The sequence below is a fragment of the Candoia aspera genome, chromosome 14, assembly GCF_035149785.1.
Source record: "Candoia aspera isolate rCanAsp1 chromosome 14, rCanAsp1.hap2, whole genome shotgun sequence".
Lineage (NCBI taxonomy): Eukaryota > Metazoa > Chordata > Lepidosauria > Squamata > Boidae > Candoia > Candoia aspera.
In genome coordinates, this window is record NC_086166.1 from 1,235,973 (window position 1) to 1,258,879 (window position 22,907).

The 22,907-nt window shown below is 50.6% G+C and overlaps 1 protein-coding gene across 1 annotated transcript in view; it reads left to right on the top strand.

Moving 5' to 3' along the window:
• The window catches only part of CACNA1H (calcium voltage-gated channel subunit alpha1 H), an 83,965-nt gene extending 67,092 nt beyond the window's left edge, over positions 1 to 16,873 (top strand). The window contains exons 24-33 of the mRNA XM_063315006.1: positions 4,479 to 4,630; positions 5,855 to 5,964; positions 7,234 to 7,367; positions 7,654 to 7,724; positions 9,449 to 9,527; positions 10,002 to 10,123; positions 10,862 to 11,161; positions 14,102 to 14,285; positions 14,643 to 14,821; positions 15,535 to 16,873. Coding sequence (XP_063171076.1) covers positions 4,479 to 4,630; positions 5,855 to 5,964; positions 7,234 to 7,367; positions 7,654 to 7,724; positions 9,449 to 9,527; positions 10,002 to 10,123; positions 10,862 to 11,161; positions 14,102 to 14,285; positions 14,643 to 14,821; positions 15,535 to 16,692 — 2,489 coding nt within the window. The 3' untranslated portion in view covers positions 16,693 to 16,873. The remainder of the gene's footprint in view (positions 1 to 4,478; positions 4,631 to 5,854; positions 5,965 to 7,233; positions 7,368 to 7,653; positions 7,725 to 9,448; positions 9,528 to 10,001; positions 10,124 to 10,861; positions 11,162 to 14,101; positions 14,286 to 14,642; positions 14,822 to 15,534) is intronic.
• Positions 16,874 to 22,907: the final 6,034 nt, after the last annotated feature.

A 22,907-nucleotide genomic window follows, 5' to 3' on the forward strand; every position in this document is an offset into this window, starting at 1 on the left:
AGCACGGCTGAGTTCTGACACCGTGAAAAGCATGAGAGTAGCCAACAGCTCCTCTCAATGCTCAGGGCAAGTCCAGGTGAGTCAGTGAAAAAGAGGGGCTCCTGATTTGGTCTCCCCATCCAGACGAGGTTTCTCTCTGAAGTCCCTCCCCCTCCAAAGGGGGGATACGGCAAGGCGTGTGTGTTCAGAAAGATGGCAGACTCAGAAAGATCGGATGCATGGCTGATGCTCTGCAGCTTCGGTGTGGCTTGGTGGTATGTGTCTCTGCACCATGTCTGTGAATGGCCACAGGTTGTGGCAGGAGGACACTCCAGTGCAGCAAAGGCAACAGGCCAAGGGGCTGGTCAAAGGGGGAAGCGTCTTCTCAGGAGCTGGTAGTTACGGGATAAGAAATTCCAGGGACAGGTGGGAATGCAAACATGCAGGATGGCCTTGCCAGCAGGGATTGGACCAAGCAGCATAACTGATGTGCTGCTAGTTGGTCTACAACAGAGTCCTCTAGGAGAACAAAGGCACACATATTTTCACTTTGCAATGCATTTATCCATTGATAACCTCTCTCAAGGCTGCTCACCTGAGCGTCTTCCCTCATTTTAACACCACAGCAACAGACCTGTGGGGTCAGGTGGACTGATAGTGACCGATGGGCCCAAAGCCATCCAGTGACCTCTGTGGTTGAGTGGGAACTGCAACCTGGGTCTTTCTGGCCAAAGTCCACACATGTCACTGGCTTTTGAAAGCTAAGCCTGTAGGGAAGTAGGTTGGACTGTGGAAGAATGTCAGAGAAGATCGGTCTTCTCCCTGCTAAGAAGGGAGCCCTGCTCTGTTTAGACATAATTCTTTCAGCTTCCTAGGTGAAGCAGTACTGATTAGGATCCGAAAGGTTAGCAGAATGGCACACCCCAGTTCAATTAGGAGTAACTCCAGAGATGTATGTCTGGAATGTGGCCCTGATGCATTGCGAGAAAAATGATGTCCATGTTAAAGCTTCCAGCTCAGGATACAAGTTTCCAAACTGACCAGCTTTTTAAGGTGAACAACACATGGAGCTGGAAGGGTCCAATCTCCTACTCAGTGCATGCGTCCAAATCAAAGTATCCCTGATAGGTGACTGTCCAGCCCCTGCTTCAACGCATCCAACCATCATGGAGGCCACCTCTCTGGGTCATTGGTCCCACTGTCCAACTGCTCTTCCCGTTAGGAATGTTTTCCCTGACATTCAACTAGAATCTGCCTTTCTGTTGTTTAGGAGTATAATTATTCTGTGTTCTGAACTCTGGGAAGATTGTCTGGGGTATAGAAACAGGTTCAAATTTCTCACATTTTTCCTGACGGCACACAGAACATACGGTGTGGTTTGGGTATCTGCCTGCACGTGGTGCGGGTCCATATTCTCCACCACCAAATGGAGGTGAGTAGTCCTGGAAGCTTCTGATCCCAGGGACCCTCCTGGAAATTCTATGCCCAAAGAGGAGAGTGTGATTCCCAGCTGGAATCTTGACCCCAAGTTTCTGCTATGACTCTCCTGGGTTGTTGACCCAATCTTAAGCTTCATAAAACAAAGCAAAGGGAGACTGAAAGGTATTTAGAATGGCCTGTAGTCCCAACTTGTCTCATATGTGTCTGTGCAACAGTGTAAGCATTGGCTTTGATGGAACTGTGCATTGGTTATACACCCTCATAATCAAGAGGGGAGATATGTTCACCAGATAGCTTACGTCACCCCCTGGCACATGCCCCACTGTGTGTATTTACCTTCTGCAGTGCATGAGTTGGCATCTCTTCTAATGGACATTGCATGCATGATGGAATGTGGTGTGACGTGTATGTCATGCTTTTTCCTATGTCGTCCGTGTACTTATGAAGTAATATGTTCCCAAGCTGGAACTGCACATGCCTTCTACTCACATGCTGAGGATGTTTCCTGAGCTTCTGCTTGCCTCTGCAACTACTTGGGGTATCAACCAAGATCCCTGGTGTTCTTTTTCTTTAGTTCATGTGTCATGTCTATGTGCTCTACTGCCATGTCAGAAGGAGGTCATCAACACTACTTTGTCATTTATCTCTACTGGAGCGACATGGTTCGGCTGAAGCTGGTGCTTGTCAGATATCCTGGTCTATAATTCCCCTAATCCTTATCTAGAGCTACTGTAGTCCAAGAGATCTGCAGAGTATCACCTCAGGGGAGGTTGGCTTTCAGACTTTCTTCTGGGGAACCTGGAGGAACTTCTTGAGAGCTCATCAAGGCATTCCTTAAAAAGATCAATGATTAGCCAATGCAGTCATTAGGGCTGTTCCTCTGAGAAATATTAGGTATATTTTAGGACACCATCTCAGCCCCAACAGACCTGATGCTAGGACTCAGCAAGAACCACAGTCCAGGAAGTTGTATTTCAAAGCCAGAAAGTGTATGGGTGGTTGTTGAACTGGATGAGCTAGAAGCTGATGTGGCCATCCAAATGAGAGAGTCAAGATCTGAGTCACAGCAGAGGGCCAGAAGAGCTAGAGGTGAGCATGGGGTTAAAACTGAAGGGCCTGACAGGACAGATGGACCTTTAGCTGCAGCACCACAGAGAGCTCCAAGTGAACTTCTCTTTCCCACAAGGCCTGGGGCCAGATAGACCTTTTAAGGTCAAAGAGGGGTGGTTTATGGGGACTGATGGACCCAGGGTTGGCTCTTCCGAGCTGAGACAATGCTCAGGCAGATGGTTACTGCAACATAGAAGATACTCTTTGAGCATGGAGTTTCTCCTGACACACTTGCTGCAAGGCATTGGTGGTGCGCAAGAGATACGGCACCAGAGCTGGATTGCCAGGCTTCCAACTTTGAGTTACACATACCGTGGAGTTCTGACCTGGTTAGTGGCCCTGACTGATTGAGTTCCAGAACCCTTTGTAACACCCAAGATCTCCAGGAGAGAAATCTAGGGGTTCCCAAAGCTAGGAAGCCCCTGATGTGAGCCAGTTCCTTGAGACGCTAAGCTCGTCCGATTGCACCAACAAAACCAATACGTTCCTAGTTAGTTCCCTTGTCCTGGGGAACAGCCCTGTGCTTTTCGCTCTTTTTGCACTGCCCCTTCCCCCACCTTCCCCCACCCCACCCCACTTTTGCTTTTTTTTTAAGATCAAAATTCACCCCTTGCTTCAAGATACACCGGTGCTGGGATTAGCCCTGCTTGTTGCATGCTGCCCGTCCTGTGGCTTCAAGCGCTGGTTTACGGGACTCTTGCCAATTATCCTGAAAGCTTGAATGCAGCCAGGCAGAAAGAAAAAACCCAGTTTGCTTTGTGATGCTTTCAGATTGCTTGTCTGAAAGGAACTTCAGTGACCCTGCTGAAAACACACACACACACACACACACAGACAGACAGACATTTAAATGTCCTTTTTAGCCATCAAGGGAAGGAAGGGATTAATAGCTGAAGGGTTACCAGTCAATCTGGTTCCTTTTGATGTGATTAGTTCCGCTTGTAGATTCCGATCGGCTGGTGTCTTGCATCAGCAAAACGATTTGCAAGGTAAGGTCAGCTGGCGAGCGTTAAGAGGGTGGACGGCAGGCAGCAGAGGATTGCAAATGACTGGGTGGGCCCCTGGAGGAATCAGGAGGCTAACTCTAATTCACCCCGTCTTCTTTCCTAACCATCAGCGGCCTGCATCTCCCAGAATCGAAAGGGGAAGATTATACTCACTTGGCCAGAGAACAACGTGCAGAATTCAGTGCTGCTAGGAGGGTTTCTGAAAGGGGTAGAGAAATCCCTAAACAACCGCACAGTACTTAGACCAGCCCCTCATCCAGAGAACCGAGTGGAGCCCCCAGGAATTACAGCCACTCAGTAGCAGATTTCCGCCTTTCTGGCCTCATGCCAGGGTTCCTCAATCTGGTGCCTTGAGATGTATTAGACCTCCCCTCCCATAATCCTCAAGATGGCCAGGAATTATGGGAACTGAACCCCAATTCACCTGAAGGGGTCCAGCTTGAGGGAAGCTGCGTTGCCCTGACATTCGAAGGAAAGGGGCTGATCGGTTGTGGGGTGCTCTCCTCTAGCGATTTCTCTCCCCCACCTTTTTTTTTAAGAAGCCATCTGAGAGTTTGCTTCCTTAAGGCACCACAATACTCGAACCCAAGCAGAATTATTATATTTTTGGAAAAGGCACAATCCCACCCTTTCAGGACGACGGTGCCATGCGCTTTCAAACACGGCAAACGGTTTGCAAGGGAAACCTTCACTCCACCGCCAAGAATTCTGCAGCGCAACGGAATCCATCTTCATGCCTTGGTGGACGGAGGAGCATCGTGGCCGCCCCCACCCACGTGGGCCTTGGTGTGCCCTCAACTACAAAACCCACAACCCTTAGAGCCACTGACTGCATGCCCATGGGTCAGAAATCGCATGGTTTGTGTGTTAGCATGGCTTGCACGGGGAAAGGCTGGGGATGCTGCAAGTGGCTGATTCGTCTTTGTTCGTTCTTTCCCGCAGAAGCCCAGCGACGGCCGTACTACGCCGATTATTCACCCACTCGGAAATACATCCATTCTCTCTGCACCAGCCACTACCTGGACCTCTTCATCACTTTTATCATTGGAGTCAACGTCATCACAATGTCCATGGAGCACTTTGACCAGCCCAAGGTACAGGCAGCGTCTCTTGCCTCTCCGTAGCCTCGGTGGGGCTCAGGGTCAGGACTGGCACCCAAGCCGGCGGTTCAGAGGCAAGCTAGGATGAACTGCCCTGTGCTGGGGGCCAGCAGCCAGGAGACTAGACAGGGCTGAATGCCATGAGCTCGGTTAGCAGCTTCTTCGGAAAGCAGGAAGGAAATCCATAGATTGATCCTGGTGGAACTTCCATGACAAGGGGTAGGGTAATGGATTATTTGTCCAGGTCCTGATAGGTCCCGTTATATGCTTACATCTGCTAACTCCTGTTGCAGACACCATACATTAATTCAGTGTTTCTCAACCTTGGCAGCTTGAAGATGTGTGGACTTCAACTCCCAGAATTCCCCAGCCAGCATGGCTGGCTGGGGAATTCCGGGAGTTGAAGTCCACACATCTTCAAGCTGCCAAGGTTGAGAAACACTGCATTCATTCATTAAGTGAAGCTACAGGGATGCCAGGAAAAATGTAACTTCATGATGAAAACCGCTTTATTTTTGGCTCTGCAAGGCCACAGGATCTGCCAGAGAGAGAACGAGGCTTTCCTTTGCTCTGGGCAATCTGCCAGGGGCCACCTCCTGATGGTGCCTGGCACTGGGAGGTTGAGGCCACAGACGGTCTTCGCTACATGGCATCTTCTCCCACTGATTCTGTCTTAGGGTCCAAGCCATCTCATCTTCAATGTTGTGGTCTAAACTAGGCTACACAAAGCCCGGGCAGAAGACCTTTTGTCTGGATTCACCCCACACTCCAGACCTGGGTTAAGAAGGGTTCCTCTCCTGAATTTGTGTAAAGCTGGACCACAGACTAACCAGAGGGCCTGATGTTGCACAACACAAAACACACACCCCCAAAAAACTTAATCCAAGTTACAACCAACCTAGTTTAGCACGCGGTCCAAACATTGGTATGTTTTTATGGACCTGGTTTAGCAGGTTGTGCAAACACCCTTCGAAGCCTGCAGTCGTGGGCCACGGGAAGGCCCTGCTTGATCACACCTTGCAGGTGCGTCTTGGGGACCCCTGGCTGGGAGCCTTAGGAAGTGTCGTCCCAACACATCTCTGGAGGTGGCCAGGCTGCAATTTGCGAAGAGTTGCCCCACTGGCAGCAACCGAGTCTTCGATGGGCCACCGCAGCCTGTCTCGCGGCTCTGCCGAGGCAAGACCATAATAGGCAACCCCCTCCTTTCATTGCTTGCAGTCTCTGGACGAGGCCCTGAAATACTGCAACTACATGTTCACCATTGTCTTTGTGGTTGAGGCTGTCCTGAAACTGGTGGCCTTCGGCTTCCGGAGGTTCTTCAAGGACAGGTTGGAGATGTTCCTCTGTGCTTCTTTTGGTTATTGGGTTGCGGGGAGAGGGGGGTCACAGCATTGCAGGTTGCTGAATTAATTGTGTGCACAATAAATACAAAGATGATGATGATGATGAGCCATCAAGTTGCTGTCAACTCCTAGCAGCCACATAGGTGGGTTTTCTCCGTGACGATCTGTCCCCAGCCTGGTCTTTCTGCTCTTCCAACGGTGCCCCATCACCCGCACAACTGAGTCAGACCACAGAAGTTTTTAGCAAATTGTCATGGTCGAGCAGGGGAATGGTTAAGTGCACATCTGGAGAATAATCATGCAACCTATTATTATTATTATTATTATTATTATTATTATTATTATTATTATTTTTAGTAATCTTTAAACATAAACCTAACTAAATAAAAAATACAGTTTTTGTCCTGGTCCCACCCAGTCCTCTGGGGAATAGGATCAAGGGAACCGCTGAAAGGAGAAGGACTGCCTTTAGCCAGAAAAAGTTGCAACTGTCCTGCTTATGGATCAAGGAGCATGGGCATTGTAGTTGTGGCTGAGCTGGGTCTTGAGGTTGCAGCTTCTGCGCGGATCAGTGCAAGACGGTGTGGGCCGGGCCAGGCCAGGAAGATGGGCACGCTCCAGAGTCAATGCCTGCTCAAAACTACCTGAACAGAACAGATTCAGTTGCCCACCCCCACCCCCCCGAGACCAAGGATGCTCCTGAGCAGGGCCGCAGCTAGGGTCTGTGTCACCCGGGGCAAACATGGATTCCGCACCCATTTTGGTGCCCCCCAGCACAGTGCCCGGGGCACATGCCCCGCTCCCCACCCCAGTTGCAGCCCTGCTCCTGAGTATTTGCAGAGCCTGGTGGGAAAGGAATTGTCCTCACCGTTCAACTGACAAGCTAACATCATGCACTAGAGGGTGCCTCCTAGAAGTGGTGAATATCTTTTCGGCAGAGGCCCCGCTTTCCAAATGGCCCCAGCTGTTCCTGCCAGCTGCCCCTGTTGAACTTTAGGCAGCCGGTTCCCTATTTCTCCCAGCGCTTAATGAGGAGTCCAGTTTTCAGGTGCTCCATAATCAGCGGAGATGTAAACACCATCCATGCAGCAGAAGAAATCCCTATTGGTATGGCTGTCACCTCCCTCATCTTGCTTCATACATTGTCTACAACCCAATTTTTGGTTGGTCACATGCTCAAGCCAACCAGTGCTGCAACCGGCCTTTTGGCCACGCCCTCTGGACACCCTGCTCCATGCGCTGTTCCTCCCTTAGGTGGAACCAGCTGGATCTGGCCATTGTCCTGCTGTCAATCATGGGGATTACTCTTGAGGAGATCGAAATGAACGCCGCACTCCCCATCAACCCCACCATTATCCGCATCATGAGGGTGCTCAGGATTGCTAGAGGTGAGAAGAGGGGCTTCTCTGGGCGAGGGTCTTTCTGAGCAGACCATGGGGTCGTGGTGCCATTTCCCCTGCCCTCCTAGAGAGATCTACCAGGTGTGGAATTAGTTTCCCTTTGGCTTCATTGCCACATCCCCCTTTGGGCCTTATTCCAAAGACTTTCTGCATGCAACCACTTCAGACTCATTTCTCCCTGCCCATTCCAGAGGTTTTCAGGCATCTGAAGGTACACTGCCTCTGAACATGGAGGTTCCATCGTTCACCGGCTCCACTTGTCTTTGCTTTCCAGTGCTGAAGCTGCTGAAAATGGCCACAGGGATGCGGGCATTGCTGGACACGGTGGTTCAGGCCCTCCCCCAGGTAAACCGGGAAATTTGCTTACCCAGAGCAATGTAGCTTTCGCTCATTCTTCTGGGAATCTGACTCGCGTGGGGTTTTTATTTCTAGGAGGGAAAAAGAGGAGGGTTTTGTAAAATCAGTTTTTAAAAAATAAACTTGTTTCTTGAAGAACGAGGATGTTCTGGATTGGAGGGCTCGGATTTCAAGAAAGCCCAGGATCAAATTTTGGGTGTTGCTTGTGTTTCTCCAAAGCCCAGGGAAGTTGATGAAGGAATCAGTAAACAGTGGTAGCTACCAGCTACTTAAGACAGTGGGAGCCTGGCCAACGTGCAGATTGCCTTACTTATATGTTTAATGCTTGGGCAGATGTTAGTTTTCCTCTCTCCTTTCAGCATCAAATATATATTTCTCTCTCATCCTTTTTCAAACTTCCAGGAAGCATCTTTCTGATGTCCCAAACATAAGCCATTGGGGGACTATCCACAGCCAACTTTCCCCAGTTCAGACTGAAACATGCCAAAAGAAACTAAACAAAGCCGCCTCCTCCTCCCCTGATATATTTTCAACTCCCATGCCTCAAGCTTTACAAAAAAGTCCATTTTTGTTTCGCCCCAAGAGAAAAAAAATTTACATGCCCACAGGGATATTTTCAAGGATCATTTCCCAAACTGCACTGGGGACAATATTTCCAGCAGCTGAGAATGTTGTTCTCTGGTTGTTGTTGTTTTTTTAGCTCAGCGCATGAGCTAATGACGAGCCGATGAGTTGGAGTCCACAAGTCCTAAAACTTTTTCAAAGCAGACTTCTTTTATTGCACACACATCAGTGAAAGACAGGCCAAAGCAGCCCTTCATTTTTGCCTCTGGGACACCGCAGAATAGATGTTCTTGCGGCGTGAAATACAGGATCCTTCCTCTGGAGCACAGGAGAGCCACCCTGGAAATGTCTTCCTAATGCTCTAAACATCTGCAGTGGGGGACAATGCAAAACTCACAGCCAGGGAAAGGCTTTTCAAAAGATGCTCTCAGACACATCGTAGCAAATATCAGCCAGGCAAGGCATCGTGCAGACACAAATGCCATGGCGGCACCATTGGCAGAGAGGGCAGGAAGCGGGTCTGACACCATCAGAAAGAGTCCTGGGCAAAAGGGGCTCAACTTAAGCCTGTACCCAAAGCTTGAACAGTCAAATTGAGAGTGACATGGGAAGGCGCAATTGGGGACAGCCATAGACTAGAGAAACGCTGCCCTCTTTCTAGAATATATTTGCAGGCTGCCCACGTGCAAAGCTCAAAAGATAGTAGAGCATATCTGGGACAGGGATGTGCAAATTTGCTGATAGATTCTCCCCCCCAGCAAAAAAAATTGAATGCCTCAGTTAATTGAAATTCTACTATCTCTGAGCCCCCCCCCCCCATTTCTCACCCACCTAATCTCCCCTCTTTCCTTTTTTTGGACAAAGCCTCCCTCCCTATCTGACCTGCCCCATAGAACGATGCTGGGGAGACCAGTCCAGGATCTCGTGGGAAATGGGATTTTCCCAAGGGTTAACTCAATGTTTCCCAACCTTGGCAGCTTGAAGATGCGTGGACTTCAACTCCCAGAATTCCCCAGCCAGCATGGAGAACCAGCTTGGGGAAGGTTGCATCAGTTCTTGGCAAGGCAGGAAATCCTGCCTAACCAAGATAGAAATCCTACTATGATCTCCGCTTGCCTCTGACTTTGTTTGACCATCTCTTTTTCTAGGTGGGGAATCTCGGTCTGCTATTTATGCTCCTTTTTTTCATCTACGCCGCCCTGGGGGTGGAATTATTTGGAAAGTTAGGTGAGTCATCCTCTTCTTCTCCTTTTCCTGTTGCTTGGTGACCCTGTTGATATGCCAGCCAGACTTTCCAGAGAACATCATATCCCTGCTGAAAGGGAAGGACATAGCCTATGTCTGATCCCATGGCTTGCAAAACATGAGGAAAAAAACCAACCTCTTCATTGTCCAGCTCAACTTAAGCTCTCCACCAGTCACCGGGCAGCCCTGTCCCAAGACTGAAGGCAAGGGGGGTGCCAGAAGCCAGTGGGTAGCTCCAGAGAAGCAGGGAAAGGTCAGCCTGAATTCCAAGGGAGCAAAGGAAGCGGAGAGGACAAGGTGTTGTTCATAAAACAGAACTTGATAGGACTCTTTGGAGAGCAACTGGCTGTTGGGGGTCAGACAATGGAACACATAGGTAGCCCAAGGTTCTCCAAGCCATCCTTGGCTTGCTCCAAGCCTGTAACTAAGAGTGGACTCTCCCTTGCTCTTTCGTAGACTGCAGTGAGGAAAATCCTTGTGAAGGCCTAAGCCGGCACGCTACTTTCAACAACTTTGGCATGGCCTTCCTCACCCTCTTTAGGGTATCAACTGGGGACAACTGGAATGGGATCATGAAGGTAAGGCCTCCACATCACTGTCCCAGCAGAGGTTTCTTACCCGTGGCTGTCCTTTGGGTTGACTTTAGAGGTCCCTCTGAGATATAGTTTGGATTGATGATGGCATTTATGTCCAGCAAAGGACCAGCAGGGAGGGGAGACACAAGACCACTGTGTTCCACCAGTTTCATGTATTATCTGCCTAGAATAAAAGCCAGCCAAGACCATGATAGGGAAGACATACCCCAAAGAGATGCATAAAAATATGTATCACTGGGAGAAGGAAAAGCTGTCCTCCTCCCTCAACATCTTCTTGGTGGCAACTTGGTGGAATCGATGGGCAAGCCAATTCTAAAGAAAAGGAATGGCTTTACACGAGGTAGAATTAAGCCGTGGAACTCCTGGTCTCCACTTTTAGTGATGGCCACATGTTTGCCTGCCTTGAAAGGGAATTAGACAAATCCATGTAGGAGAAGGAGTCTTTCATTGACCACTCACCAAGATGGCCATCAGTCCACAGAGATGGCACTGAAGTTGCCAAGAGTTTGGGGAAAGCTTTTGCATCCGTTTCCCCGGTATGACCTCCCAGAGACAGTGGGCTGACTGTTGCAGGACAGATGGGCCTTTCGTTCCATTGTTGCTCAGTGGGACTCTGTTCACTTGCCTCCAAGGGCCAAATGCTGGGGAGAAACCTTGGGAGGTTTTTCCCCAGCTGGCCTGGCCACCTGGAGTGAGCCTGTTCCGATGCCCCTCTTCCAGGACACCCTCCGGGAATGCCACCGGGATGACAAGCATTGCCTCAGCTACCTGCCCGTCATCTCCCCTGTGTACTTCGTCACCTTCGTCCTCATTGCCCAGTTCGTCCTGGTGAACGTTGTGGTCGCCGTCCTGATGAAGCACCTGGAGGAGAGCAACAAAGAGGCAAAGGAGGATGCCGAGATGGATGCCGAAATCGAGCTGGAGATGTCCAGAGGGGTCAGCACGCCGGAAAGAACCCTGGATGGGAGGCAGGCCCCTTCCATGGGGGGGTCACCCCTGCTAGGGAAGCATCAAGCCATGGTAAAGAGCCAGGGAGGCAGACTGGAAAAGCCTCCTTCCCCAGGCAGGGAAGAGGAGGGAGGGGCTCTTTGGGGTGATGTCTCTGTGCTCTCCCCCCACCTGCTCCTCTCGGAAGCCTGCTGGGTTTTAATCAAGCCAAGCTAAAGAGCCTTTCTGCAATTCCACTCATCCAGAAAGGTGCTTTGCTGACCACCCAGCCATCGCTCTCTTCATGGCATCCGCTCCTGCCGTCTGTGGAGCGTCGGGGGGAGGGTATCCAGATGTCCACTGTTTGGGGGGAGGCAGATCCAGAACGCAGCCGGCAGGAGGGCTGGTTTAATAAACGGGGTCCGGCTTTGCTCCGTTGCCTTTCCTTCCCTGTCACGCTCAGCCTGCAGGTGGGCACTAATCTCCCCCTAGCAACTCCTTTTTGGGGAGGGGTAGAAGTGTTACCAATGATGGAGCAGACGGGCTATTCTGCTGGAGCTTGTCACATTTCGCCCTGTTCCTGCAGCTGCGTGAAAAGACCCCGCAGCCCCTGGAGGGGGGTCGAGGGCCCCTTTCTTGAACCGGCCCCCGGCAGCTTTGGGGCAGATCCTTGGAAGTCTTTTGCTCCCACTCACTGATGCAATTTTGTCTCCCCCATTTTGTCCCCGAAGGAGACCCTGAGCTCCCTAGGTCTGCCTGACTTTGATCTGCTGGAGGGCGGGGAAGATTGCTTGGCGAAGCTCATGTCCTTCCACGCATCTCCTCACCGCCACCTCCCGACTCCCTCCCACAATCCCCTGAGCAGAGAAGCCGAGGAGGTGAAGTGCCACGGCTTCTGCATCCTTCCCCCCATCTCGCTTCAGTGACGTGCAGCTCAGCGGTGGCGTCCTCCATGTGGCACCATTTTGCCCTGCCCCCTCCCCAGGTTTCATTGCCTGCCTGTCCACTCTCAAACGCTTGCCAGGCACCACCAAGGACCTCCAGCAGCCTCTCTAAACTACAGCTCCCAGAATCCCCAGCCAGAGAGGTGGGGTGGGCAGCAGGTTGGGGAAGGCTGGCCTTGGGTGTTGATGGGCGCTTGCTTGGCTGGCCCTTGATGTAAGTGTGTAGAAGACTCCCTTGTAGGCCATGGCAGATGAAAGTGGCAGATGAAAGGGAGAAGTTGCTTGGGGGGCAGCCCCTGTGACCCCTGTCTCATATTTTTGAAAAAAGAAAGGATCTTTCATATTCACACCTCATTCTGAAAGTGTTCTCTTGGATTAAGTGCAAGTGGTGGGGCTGACTTCTGAGGAAGCATACTCAGGGTTAGAGCAGATGTTTAATTCCCAGCTCCTAGCCAGCAGAGGGGAGCACGGGTCCCCCTCAGCCTTGTACCCACTCCCCTTCCAGGCACAAAGAAGTCACCCACCTCTTCCAGCTCTCCTCCCAGCATCTAAGCATCTGAAACAGACTGTCTCAAAGCCCCAGAAGGCATCCGAGCCCATGGAAGTGACTAACCTTGCATTAATAACTTTGATAGTTCAATTATGCACAGTCTGAAAAAGGTTTTGTCTGGCCTGAACAATGTCATCAGGTAATATATTCACTGCCACCGCCACCCAGACACACATATAAAACACCAGAGGCAGAAACCCTTCTCATGTCCAGTATCATTTCCCCATTTACGCACACTTGTAAACCCTCAGGGCCAGACCTCGACTGGAGGGCACCCCTCAGCCAGCAGGCAGACGATGTATAGCAACTTCCCTTTCCTGCTGCAAGCTTCAATCCACTTTCTCTGGAAAAACACGGCCAAGTTACTCCAAAGACTCGTTACGACACCCAAAATGAGCACATTGAAACTCACCACCGATGTCCTGGAAGGCTGCAGAAGGTGGTGGGTGGGCAGCCACAGCATGTCCCAAGCAGGTCGTTATTAACTAGGCAGGCATATCAGGGGCAGAATGACCTTGCTAAACCTGGGGAAGACTGAGAATTAGAAATAACTAATTAGAATTATAATATAATTAGAAAAATCTAATTATAATCGCTGTTATTGGCATATCAAAAGAGGAACATGTTTATTTCAAAAGGTTGTTAAAGAAAAAGCTCAAAATTTTTTTGCAGTTTTCACATTAGTAATCACAATAACTAGTCCTCCTTCACCAACACATAAGTTAGTGGGCTGCTACTTCTCTGCTCCTGGCTTTGTTCACTGTGTTGTTTCAAAACCCCCAGTTCTCATCCAGATCGACCAAGCAATGCTGTATGACTGTTTCATAGAACTCTCCCCCTAACCACTGGGGGAAATGCAGACCTTCCACTGTGGGGCAATTTCGTTCTGGGGCCCTAGTTTGTACTTCTGAGCATTCGAATGGCTAATTCCTGGGGCTCCTCAATCTGACAATGATGGAGGGAAGCACTGCATGTCTCTCATAGGAATTCAATGGGGATGAGCAAATGTGGGGTTTTCTCAGCTAATAGCTATAGAATGCCTTGAATGCTGCAAAATACTGATTTAGGAATGGGTGAAATCCCTTGAGAACTTCAGAAAACCGAGCCCGGTTCTTCGTGGCTTTGAAGCTGCCCATCTTCCACTTCAGGTAGAAGAGGGGTGGGGCTGGGGGTTAAAAGAAAGGCTGGCGGGGGGGGGGGGAAGGAGGGTTTGTGGAAGCATTAGGACAGGCAGGTGCAAGGAAAGCAGATGCACCACCACTCCACAGGGCTAAGAATCCAGATGTGACTGCTTGATGTCTGTTGCTTATCCCCTTCTAACCTGAACATTTGGGCAGTCCTGCAGTGTCGCCATCCCCAGAAGTTGGCGTCTCGTGTTGGGTGTGCAACGGAGCAATTGTCCAACCCGTCTACGTGCTTAATGCAACGTCCGCCACGCATTCAGGGGCTACATATCAGGGAGGAGGGCCTGAACCCCTCTCAGGGGCTACAGGCTCCCAGTTGCCCCTAAATCCAGCCTCTCCTCTTGCTGACTTGCAGGGAGCTGCTGTGGCGGCTGGCATGAGGGAGCCCCCGAGTCTTCTGACCCTTCGCAAGATCTCAGTGGCCAGGATGCATTCCCTCCCCAACGACAGCTACATGTTCCGCCCGGTGATGCCCGCCAAGCGTCCCTTCCCACTCCGTGAAGCGGAGCTAGAAGCCTACACCTACAGGTCTCCAAGAGGTAACGCATTCGGATCCAGCACCGCCGAGTTCTGCCGACAAACATCGGTTGCATTCTTGTAAACAGCTTCCAAAATAAGAAATCGGGGGCTGTATCAGGGCTCGGGTTTGAGGACAAAAGAGGATGACACAGTTCTGAGCAGAAACACTGAGGAGATGTTAACCATTGCTTGATGTTTCCCACCAAAGTGCAAACATTCTTTCTGGGGAAGTGAGAAGGTCCTACCAGGAGGAGGAGGAGGAGGCCGAAAACGGTCACTGGAGCAAAACAGAAGCTCCAATGACACATTTGTTCAGCTTCCAATGAAAAAAAGGGAGAGCCTTTTCTGAGGAATAACGTCCTTCCTTGCTCTTCCAGGATCCGTCACGTCAATCCGCTCCCAGCCGGTGGTCACGTCTTCATCCCTGAGGATTCCACAGGTGGCCTTTCGTCCAGCGACGCCCCCTCCGAGCCACGACGTGGGGGCTCCATGGAAGCTTCTACCCCCTCACCCTGCCCCTCGCATCCCCAGTTTCAGCAGGCTGCTGTGCAGACAGGTCAGCCTTCCCGGCCTTGGGTTCTCTCTAGCAGGGGGGCAGAAAGGGGCTCGATACCCCACGGACAGGGAGGGGGGGTGTCTTCAGGGCCCTTCAGGAACTGTAGAGGCCAAGGGGGCTGTAGAGCAGAGACAGCGCAGGAGGAAACTCAAAGTCCAGGATAGGAATGAAACGAGGCTGAGTTGTGCCTGCTTGGTCCTCCAAGGCTGATGCATCCTCAGGGTACATCCTCTGCCCCTCCTCGCTTACTCCTGCACTGCTCCTGCTGAGTCAGCTGAGCCTCGAGGGGTAGACGGCTTACTGACTCCGAGGCAGTCAACTGCTGGGTCAGGACCCTCGGCCTTCGGCTCTTCCAAACAGAGGAGACGAAAATGCCATGCAACTCTCACCCTCTGCCGGCGGAGGTCTGCCTCTTCAAAGGGGCAGAGACTTGGGGCAGCTGTCATCTGGAGGTTGGTAAGAGATTGCTAAACAATAGCTTCCATGGAAGTGGCCTTTCCCAGGGAAGGCCCAGCTCAGTTCTGACTGATCCGCTCTCCCACCAGTGCTCGGTTTGCCCCAGAGATGTCCACGGCACCTCACTCTTCAGGAAAGAACACGCAGAGAATGCAGGACCGTGAATCCAAACCATCTTGAAACCTGATCCCATTCTTGGGTGCGTGTGGCCTCCTCAGGCTGGAAATGCTGATTTTCCTCATCTCTTTCCATTGCAGGAGGCCATTCAAAGGGACTCGCTGGATGGCTCCAATGCGGAGTCTAAGCAGAGTGACCAGGCTGAGAATCACGAAAACCCGCCACTGAAAAAGCTGTCTCACAGCGTCTTGGGGCCACCTCTGCTCCACATGGCCCCCACATCCCTGCCGGGCACTCCCCCCCTCCCCCGTGCATCATCTCCCCGTCCTTCAAGCATCCACACCCACAGGCACACCTTCAGCCAGCACAGCATCTCGAGCAGGCGGTCCAGCCACAGCAGCATCCCGGACGGCTCCCTCTTCGAGTCCTCCGATCTGGCAGACGAAGAGGTCAGCCACATCAACAGCTCCGCAAGGGACTGGGGGGCGCGGCTGGATGGCAGGGACTGCTCGGACTCCCCTTTCGCCTCCCCGTCCCCGTCGCCCATCCCCTTCAAGAACTGCAGCACAACCAGCTTGACCGCGGGGAACAGCAGGGAGAAGGAGCTGAAGAAGTTCTACAGTGTGGACACGCGGGGCTTCTTGGCCAAGCCGACGTGGGCGGACGACCAGCGGCGGCACTCCATTGAGATCTGCCCCTCCGTCGACCGTGGGGACCGAGCCTTTGCCGAGGCACCTGAAAGGAGGCAGCTGCCTCTCCAGGTCCAGTCAGAGTCCGAGTCCCTCCACGGCATCCGGAGGAAGAAAAAAATGAGCCCCCCCTGCATCTCTATCGATCCTCCCGTGGAGGACGAGAGCGGCGCCTCCACGCGCACCAAGGCCTCTGAGAACAGCCTGCTGAGGAGGAGGACGCCATCCTGCGAGTCCACTGCCTACAGGGACTCCTTGGAGCTGGCCGATGGCCAGCCAGGAGAACTTGCCTGCAAGGCGGACCGCTGGGCCCCACCGGCCTGCCGAGGGGAGCACCTGACCATCCCAAGCTTCTCCTTTGAGCCGTCGGACCCCGGTTCCGCGAGTGAGCCCTGCGAGTGCCTCTCGGAGCGCAGCCATGCTGCAGACCCCTCCACAGGTTCCCCACCTGTCGGTGCGGAACTGCAGAAAACAGACCCTTTGGAAACTCACGGCACCCCCTCCGAGCAGACCCAAGAAGGACGCAGGGGGCCCAGGAGTCCCCTCCCGCAGCACGGACTGGTTCCAGCGTCCCCCACCACAGAAGACATTGTGGACGAGCCAGTATAGCTTCCGAGGGGGGTGGTCTTTGATGAACTCTAAGGGCTTTGCCACCAGACGTGGCTTTGAAGAGAACAGGTTGGAAAGCCACCCTCTCCATGGCTGACGCTTGCCCCCAGACCCTTGGTCTCTCCTCTCCCTCAGCGCTGTGAAGGCCTTGTGGCTGCTTCAAAGAAGGAAGCGGAGTCCAGAGAAGCCCAAGCTGGTTTTCCAAGCGGTCCCAAAAGGTTCAGGGGTAACGGGAAGGAAGTCAATTTCCTTTCCACACAGCACAAGGAGGAGCCGTTCCGATTTTTTCTTTTCCTCCCCTCTTTCTCCCCTTCCCCTTCCCCCTCACCCAGCGTGGCCTCGAACCCCGTGATCTGGGGTTTCAGACCTTTATTTTACCTTTTTTAAAGGCAACCCAGCAGTTGAAAGAAACCTCTTTTCTGACTTTTTTCGAAAGGGCACCTTTTATTATTGCACGAAAAGTGGTCACAGGAAGCGGAAGTGGCCAGGAGGAAGCGAGTTGTATATTGTTCTGTATATCAGCAGTTACTATAAATAGAAAATCATGTATTTGAGAATTTTTTTAAAAACGAAGAACACACACATCACACACAGACACCCCCACACCCCCATAAACATTCACAGGGAAACTCTTCATCAGGCACATATTTCTGCGGAAAAGCAACACAGCCGTTCCAGCCATCCGTAGCCATGACTATGGCCCCAGGGAGGTGAATGGGAGGCGCTGAGCGCCACTAACCCAACCCTGTTGCTCCATCATGCTCCAACCACAATCTGGTCTGGAAACCACTGAATTTGCCCCCATTGCATCCAATTTTGCACCAGAATCCTTTAGAGCAGTGTTCCTCAACCTTGGCCAGTTTAAGATGGGTGGACTTCAACTCCCAGAATTCCCCAGCCAGCTTGCTGGCTGGGGAATTCTGGAAGTTGAAGTCCACCCATTCTGGGAGTTGAAATCCACCCATCTTCTGGGAGTTGAAGTCCACCCATCTTCCACCCATCTAGAAGTTGAAGTCCACCCATCTTAAACTGGCCAAGGTCGAGGAACACTGCTTTAGAGAGCCCATTACCCTGCCAACTTTAGCTGGATCAGACTCCTCATAGGAGGGTGAATTGATTCGTTTTATTTCAAGTTTGCATTCGCATCCGATACTCAGTGGAGTGATGTATTCTTAGATCCTATGAGGAAGCTTAACCATTTTTACTGTTGTCTTTCAGTTTTGCCCCAACCCCTCACTTTCCTTCCCTGTCCACCTCATGCCTTGCCAGCTTTCCTCTGGTCCCGTATGACGTCCTCGCTACACAAAAGGGAAACCGAAACCACTACTGAATTGTAGCCAGTGCAATAACAATTAAGTTATTAATTCTTCTTATGGGTGAAGAATCTGTCTTTTTTATTATTATTAATAATAATACTATTATTATTATTTTACATATAATCAAGCGATGTTGTATTTTTTTTCCCTCCCCCCTCTCTTTTTTCCTATGGAATTCAGGTTAAATGTTGCAATAATCCGAACTTTAAAAGTGCACAATGAAAGTAAGGAAGGAGAGTTCCAAAGTCAGCAGGAAAAAAAGAAAAAAACCAAATAAATAGTAAATTATTTAAAAGTTTCTATTTTGTCTGCGGCATGCAGGGGTCAATTAAATCCCACACGTCTCCCATCGGCAGAGGTTGGCTGGTTGTGTGTAGACCACGCAGAAGCATTTTGGAAGCCCCCCATGCTGCGTTCCTGTCGAAAAATATACTTGATAGGACAAGTGGAGAAAAACTGAAATTTTTCACCCGGAACAGCGGAAAAGCAAATGTGGAAAGGGCTGCTGCTAGTATCACCAATAACCTGCTCATTGTTTCTAGAGCTTATTTAAAATATCTGTGGTGGGGTGGAGATTGAAAGGAAGCTCTCTGGGTGTACACCTGAGTGCAAGGCCAATTGTGAAATTGCAAGCAGTCTTGTTGCAGGGTCTGATTGGTGTTGGTCTGGCATCCCATCATCCCCAATCAGAATGGCCACTGACGGAGGACCACAAGAGGCCAAAACACTCTTCTCCTAGGTCACCAAGTCAAGAGGAACTTCATGGATTGCAGAAGTGCAAAACCAAACTTTGAGGGTGGGGGGAGGAAGCACCCAAGAAGTTCAGTGTTGACTGACTGCTAGGGGGTGGGGTGGGGGGAAAAAAGGGGGAGCAGCAGAAGTGGTGAAATGGCATAACCAAGAGGCAGACTTGGCCTTGTGGGGGGGCACATTTTGATGTTAACTTTAAGATGGGTGGACTTCTACTGCCAACTTTAAGATTGGGTGGACTTCAACTCCATACTGGCTGGGGAATTCTGGGAGTTGAAGTCCACCCACCTTAAAGTTGCCAAGGTTGAGAAACACTGATCTAGGCTTTTCTAAAGTAGGATTTGCCGCCACAGATGCACACCTCACACCCTCCAAAAACAACTTGAGGATTTTTTTTTCTTTCAAGTGGGTCATCTTAATTGCATGCAGGTTCTAAGCCAGTCTTTCTCAACCTTGGCAACTTGAAGATGGGTGGACTTCAACTCCCAGAATTCCCCAGCCAGCACAGAGTTGAAGTCCACCCAATCTTAAAAGTTGCCAGTAGAAGTCCACCTGTCTTCAAGCTGCCAAGGTTGAGAAACATTGTTCTACACAATTCACTTTTTGCCCAGGGAACCAGCTTCATTGGATGAATCAACCAACATTTCTTTAATTAGGACAGTCCCCTACAGACGAGGGCTGTTATGTTTTTATCTTCCCTCTTACCCCCGGAGAGAAATCAAGGGAAGGGACCAAAATGCAGAGTCCGTAGTCTTGGTGGTGAAATAAAACCAGGAAGCAAAAGGAAATTCAAGATGCTCCCAGAAAGCCAGAACATCAGAAGCAGCTCTGGATGGTTGCAAACTGGTGCAAAATAGAACCTCCTGAGTGATCTATGAAAACGGATCATTGCTGATTTTCTTAAAGGAAAAAGCATCCATGTGTTTGCTTTCCCCAAAAGCGTAACCATCAGAATTCGGAGCAGCATTTCAACACAAACAGTGGGATTCTATCCAGATTCTTCCCCCACCCTTCCCCCACCCCCCATGCTAACCTCAAATTGAGGTAGCTTCTCTCTCTGGTGTCCTGCTAAGGGGTAGACAGGCCCGGCCACAAGGCTGTTCCTTCAGAGCCTCTCTGAATGTGAGCATCTCAAAGTATCCAGCTGGTCCCAGTTGCAAACAGCAGATGGAATCCAGCTTCCTTCACCTGGGCCCTCCCAATCTGCCGGCCATGCTGGTTTCAAGAGGTATCATGAAGGCTAGGTGAACAGAGCCCACCAAGCAGTTCGAGTTCTCTGGTGGCCAGAGGGTCTCTCTCTTCTCTCCAGACTTGTTCCCAGGAGGCAGTCATGAGAGGTCCTGCCAGACGTCTGCTCCATTTTCAGCTGGCAAGCCATCTCTCCGTGATTAATGTGGGAAATGACCCCCAAGAGCTGGCCTTCCCTTATGTGCGTATCCTCAGGGGTCCAGGCCTCATACGCACAAAGAGGAGAGGGAAAACAGAACTCAGCCTAATCACGTTTGACCCCAACCCCATTCCCAAGAATTAAAACCAATGCACAAAACAAACAGGGAAGTCATGTGACTTGATTTTTTTAAACTACACAATCGCTCAGAAAAGAAGTTGAGTTCTCTCCAAATATAACTAGGTGCTTGTTTGGGCCAGTGGCATAAATATAGTGGAGGCAGGTTGGGGGCTGCTGAGCTCTGCCAGGATGCCCACTGCTTATCCTATGTTTTCAACAAACCTGATTGCAGCAAAGAATCTATTTTCCATACTTCTTTGATGCTGTGTGGTTCTCTGAATGTTTGCAGGCCCAGGAGGAGCCACAGAAGAACAGCAACAAGGGAGGGAGGGAGGAAGGCAGGAAGGAGCCACTCCTGAGTCAACCATCAATGGCAGCTCTGGGGCTCTCAAATGCAATCACCTTAAGCTTAAACCAGTGTTTCTCAACCTTGGCAACTTTAAGATGGGTGGACTTCAACTCCCAGAATTCCCCAGCCAGCATGTGTGGACTTCAATTACCCAAAATTCTGGGAGTTGAAGTCTACCCATCTTAAAGTTGCCAAGGTTGAGTAACACTCATCTTAAACAGACATAGTGTTTTGTTTTGAAATGTCTTGTTTCTAAATAAATAAACCAACAGACACCATCTTGGTTGTTGGCAGAGCAAACCAACACAGCACAAAGGGGAGGAGGGATTGATCTCTCAGGAATGAAAAACATGGAACAGGTTGGACATGGGGAGTTCAGAGTGGGGGATCTAGTGTTGATTGACCCAAAAACCTGTGCTATGTTGATAGGTATATAACCCACAGACATACCTTTAGTAGGTTCCAGGGGTGTCCACAGGAGGTGGTCAAAAGAGTCAAAACAGTGGCCACAATGGTGTGATTGAAGTTCCTGAGATGGTGGCCACAATAGTGCAGTTGAAGCTCCACCTTGGCAGAGTTTGAATCACACCAACGTGACTATTGACCAGCCCTTGTGGACACCCTGGCAGGTTCAAAAGGTTAGCTTAGTGAATGCATTCAGAATGAGGAGGTGGTGATCCTTCCCCATGTACCTCCTCTTCCTTGAAAGCCAGAAGCAGACAAAAACCCGAGACAAGCAAACTTGAAGGCATTTCTGAGGACACTCCAAAACAGATGCATATTTGCTTTCAGAAAGTCCTAATGAGGGACTGCAAGAGGAAAAACTTAAAGAATAGGAGCCATTATGATCTATCTTGGCATAAAAGCTTTCTTAGGCCAGATTTAATGGAGAATGTCAATTGAATTATTTATCCCCAAGAGCTTGTACAAATATTGAGGAAGATTATTAGCCATTATGCCACTTCCAACATCTTGCAATGATGAGAGATTAAAGATGTTTTTTCACTGAATGAGGGCTGCATCCACAATTGTTGCGGGGGGGGAGTGTCTTTAAGAAAAGGAAGGATGCAGAGAGAGAATTTCAAGTCAATAAAATTAGACTTGTACTCTCTAAGCGTTAAGCATCCCATTATTTCAGGCAAGACAGGTTCCAAAGACTCGTTACAACAATCACACAAAGGTACAGCTGCTTTCTGCACTCAGCCATCTCTTACGATCATCACCAGCTCCAGACCCCAGAAAGGAAATAAAGAACGTAAGAACCTAAGCCATGCCCTGCGGATCCGACCCCTGGCCCCCCTTGTCCAGCAGTCCACTCTCCCAATAGCCCACCAACTGCCCAAGGAAGCCCACCAGTCTCTCAGCAGATGGCCTTCAGAGGCAGTCATGTTGCCATCAAGGCTAGAAGCCGTTGATCCCCAGGACTTCCATGAATTGGACCAACCCTTTTTGGAAGCCAACCAAGCTAGTAGCCAGCACCACTGAGAGCCACTAGTCCAGCAGTCCATTCTTCCAGTGGCCCACCAACTGCCCAAGGAAGTCCACCAGTCTCCCAGGCCTGACCAAGCTGCTCACCAAGGAGCACAGGCCACCCTTCTCCTGCTTTTTCATGGCTAGGGTGGCAGTCCCTGGCCCAGGAAGGGCCCAGATGTGGCCAAGGGGCCAAAGTTGATGACCCTCTCCACATCATGGGGAGGCCCATTCTCGTGCTGCGTTTCAGAGCTGTTCTTCCTCGCTTGCAGGCACCCTTCTTTGAGAGGATTAATTGCGTGTCCCTGAGCAGAAGCCCCTGACTGTCAAACCACTTGCCTTTGATGCTGGAATGAGTCATTTGTAATGCAGGAGGACAGGTACTCAAAGGGCTTTCCAGAGCCAGTCATGCCAAAGAGGGCAGAAGTGCAGACACCAACAAACAGGCCTCTCCTTTTCTTCTCTGTTTTCACGATGAGAGAATTAGGATTTATATACTTGCTTTCTGCCAGCGAAGGCTTTGATTTATGTTTGTTGTACAAGACAACATTGTACACAAACACAGAGAAGAGAAATAGGAGGAAGAAATGTTTTCAACCTTGGCAAAGAAATATTGTGCCATCATAAATGGGGGGGAGGGGCAGGAGGGACCTGAAACTCAATTGCTCATTACAACCAGAGGGATCTAAATCCCCAGGAAGGTTCTCTGGAGGGTCCCCAGCAAGGCTATCTCCATTTTGGCACCGGGACTTCACTCCTGCACAAAGGCAGTCTGGGGCCCCTGCAACTCCAGGAATCCCCCACCATCAGACACACAATATCC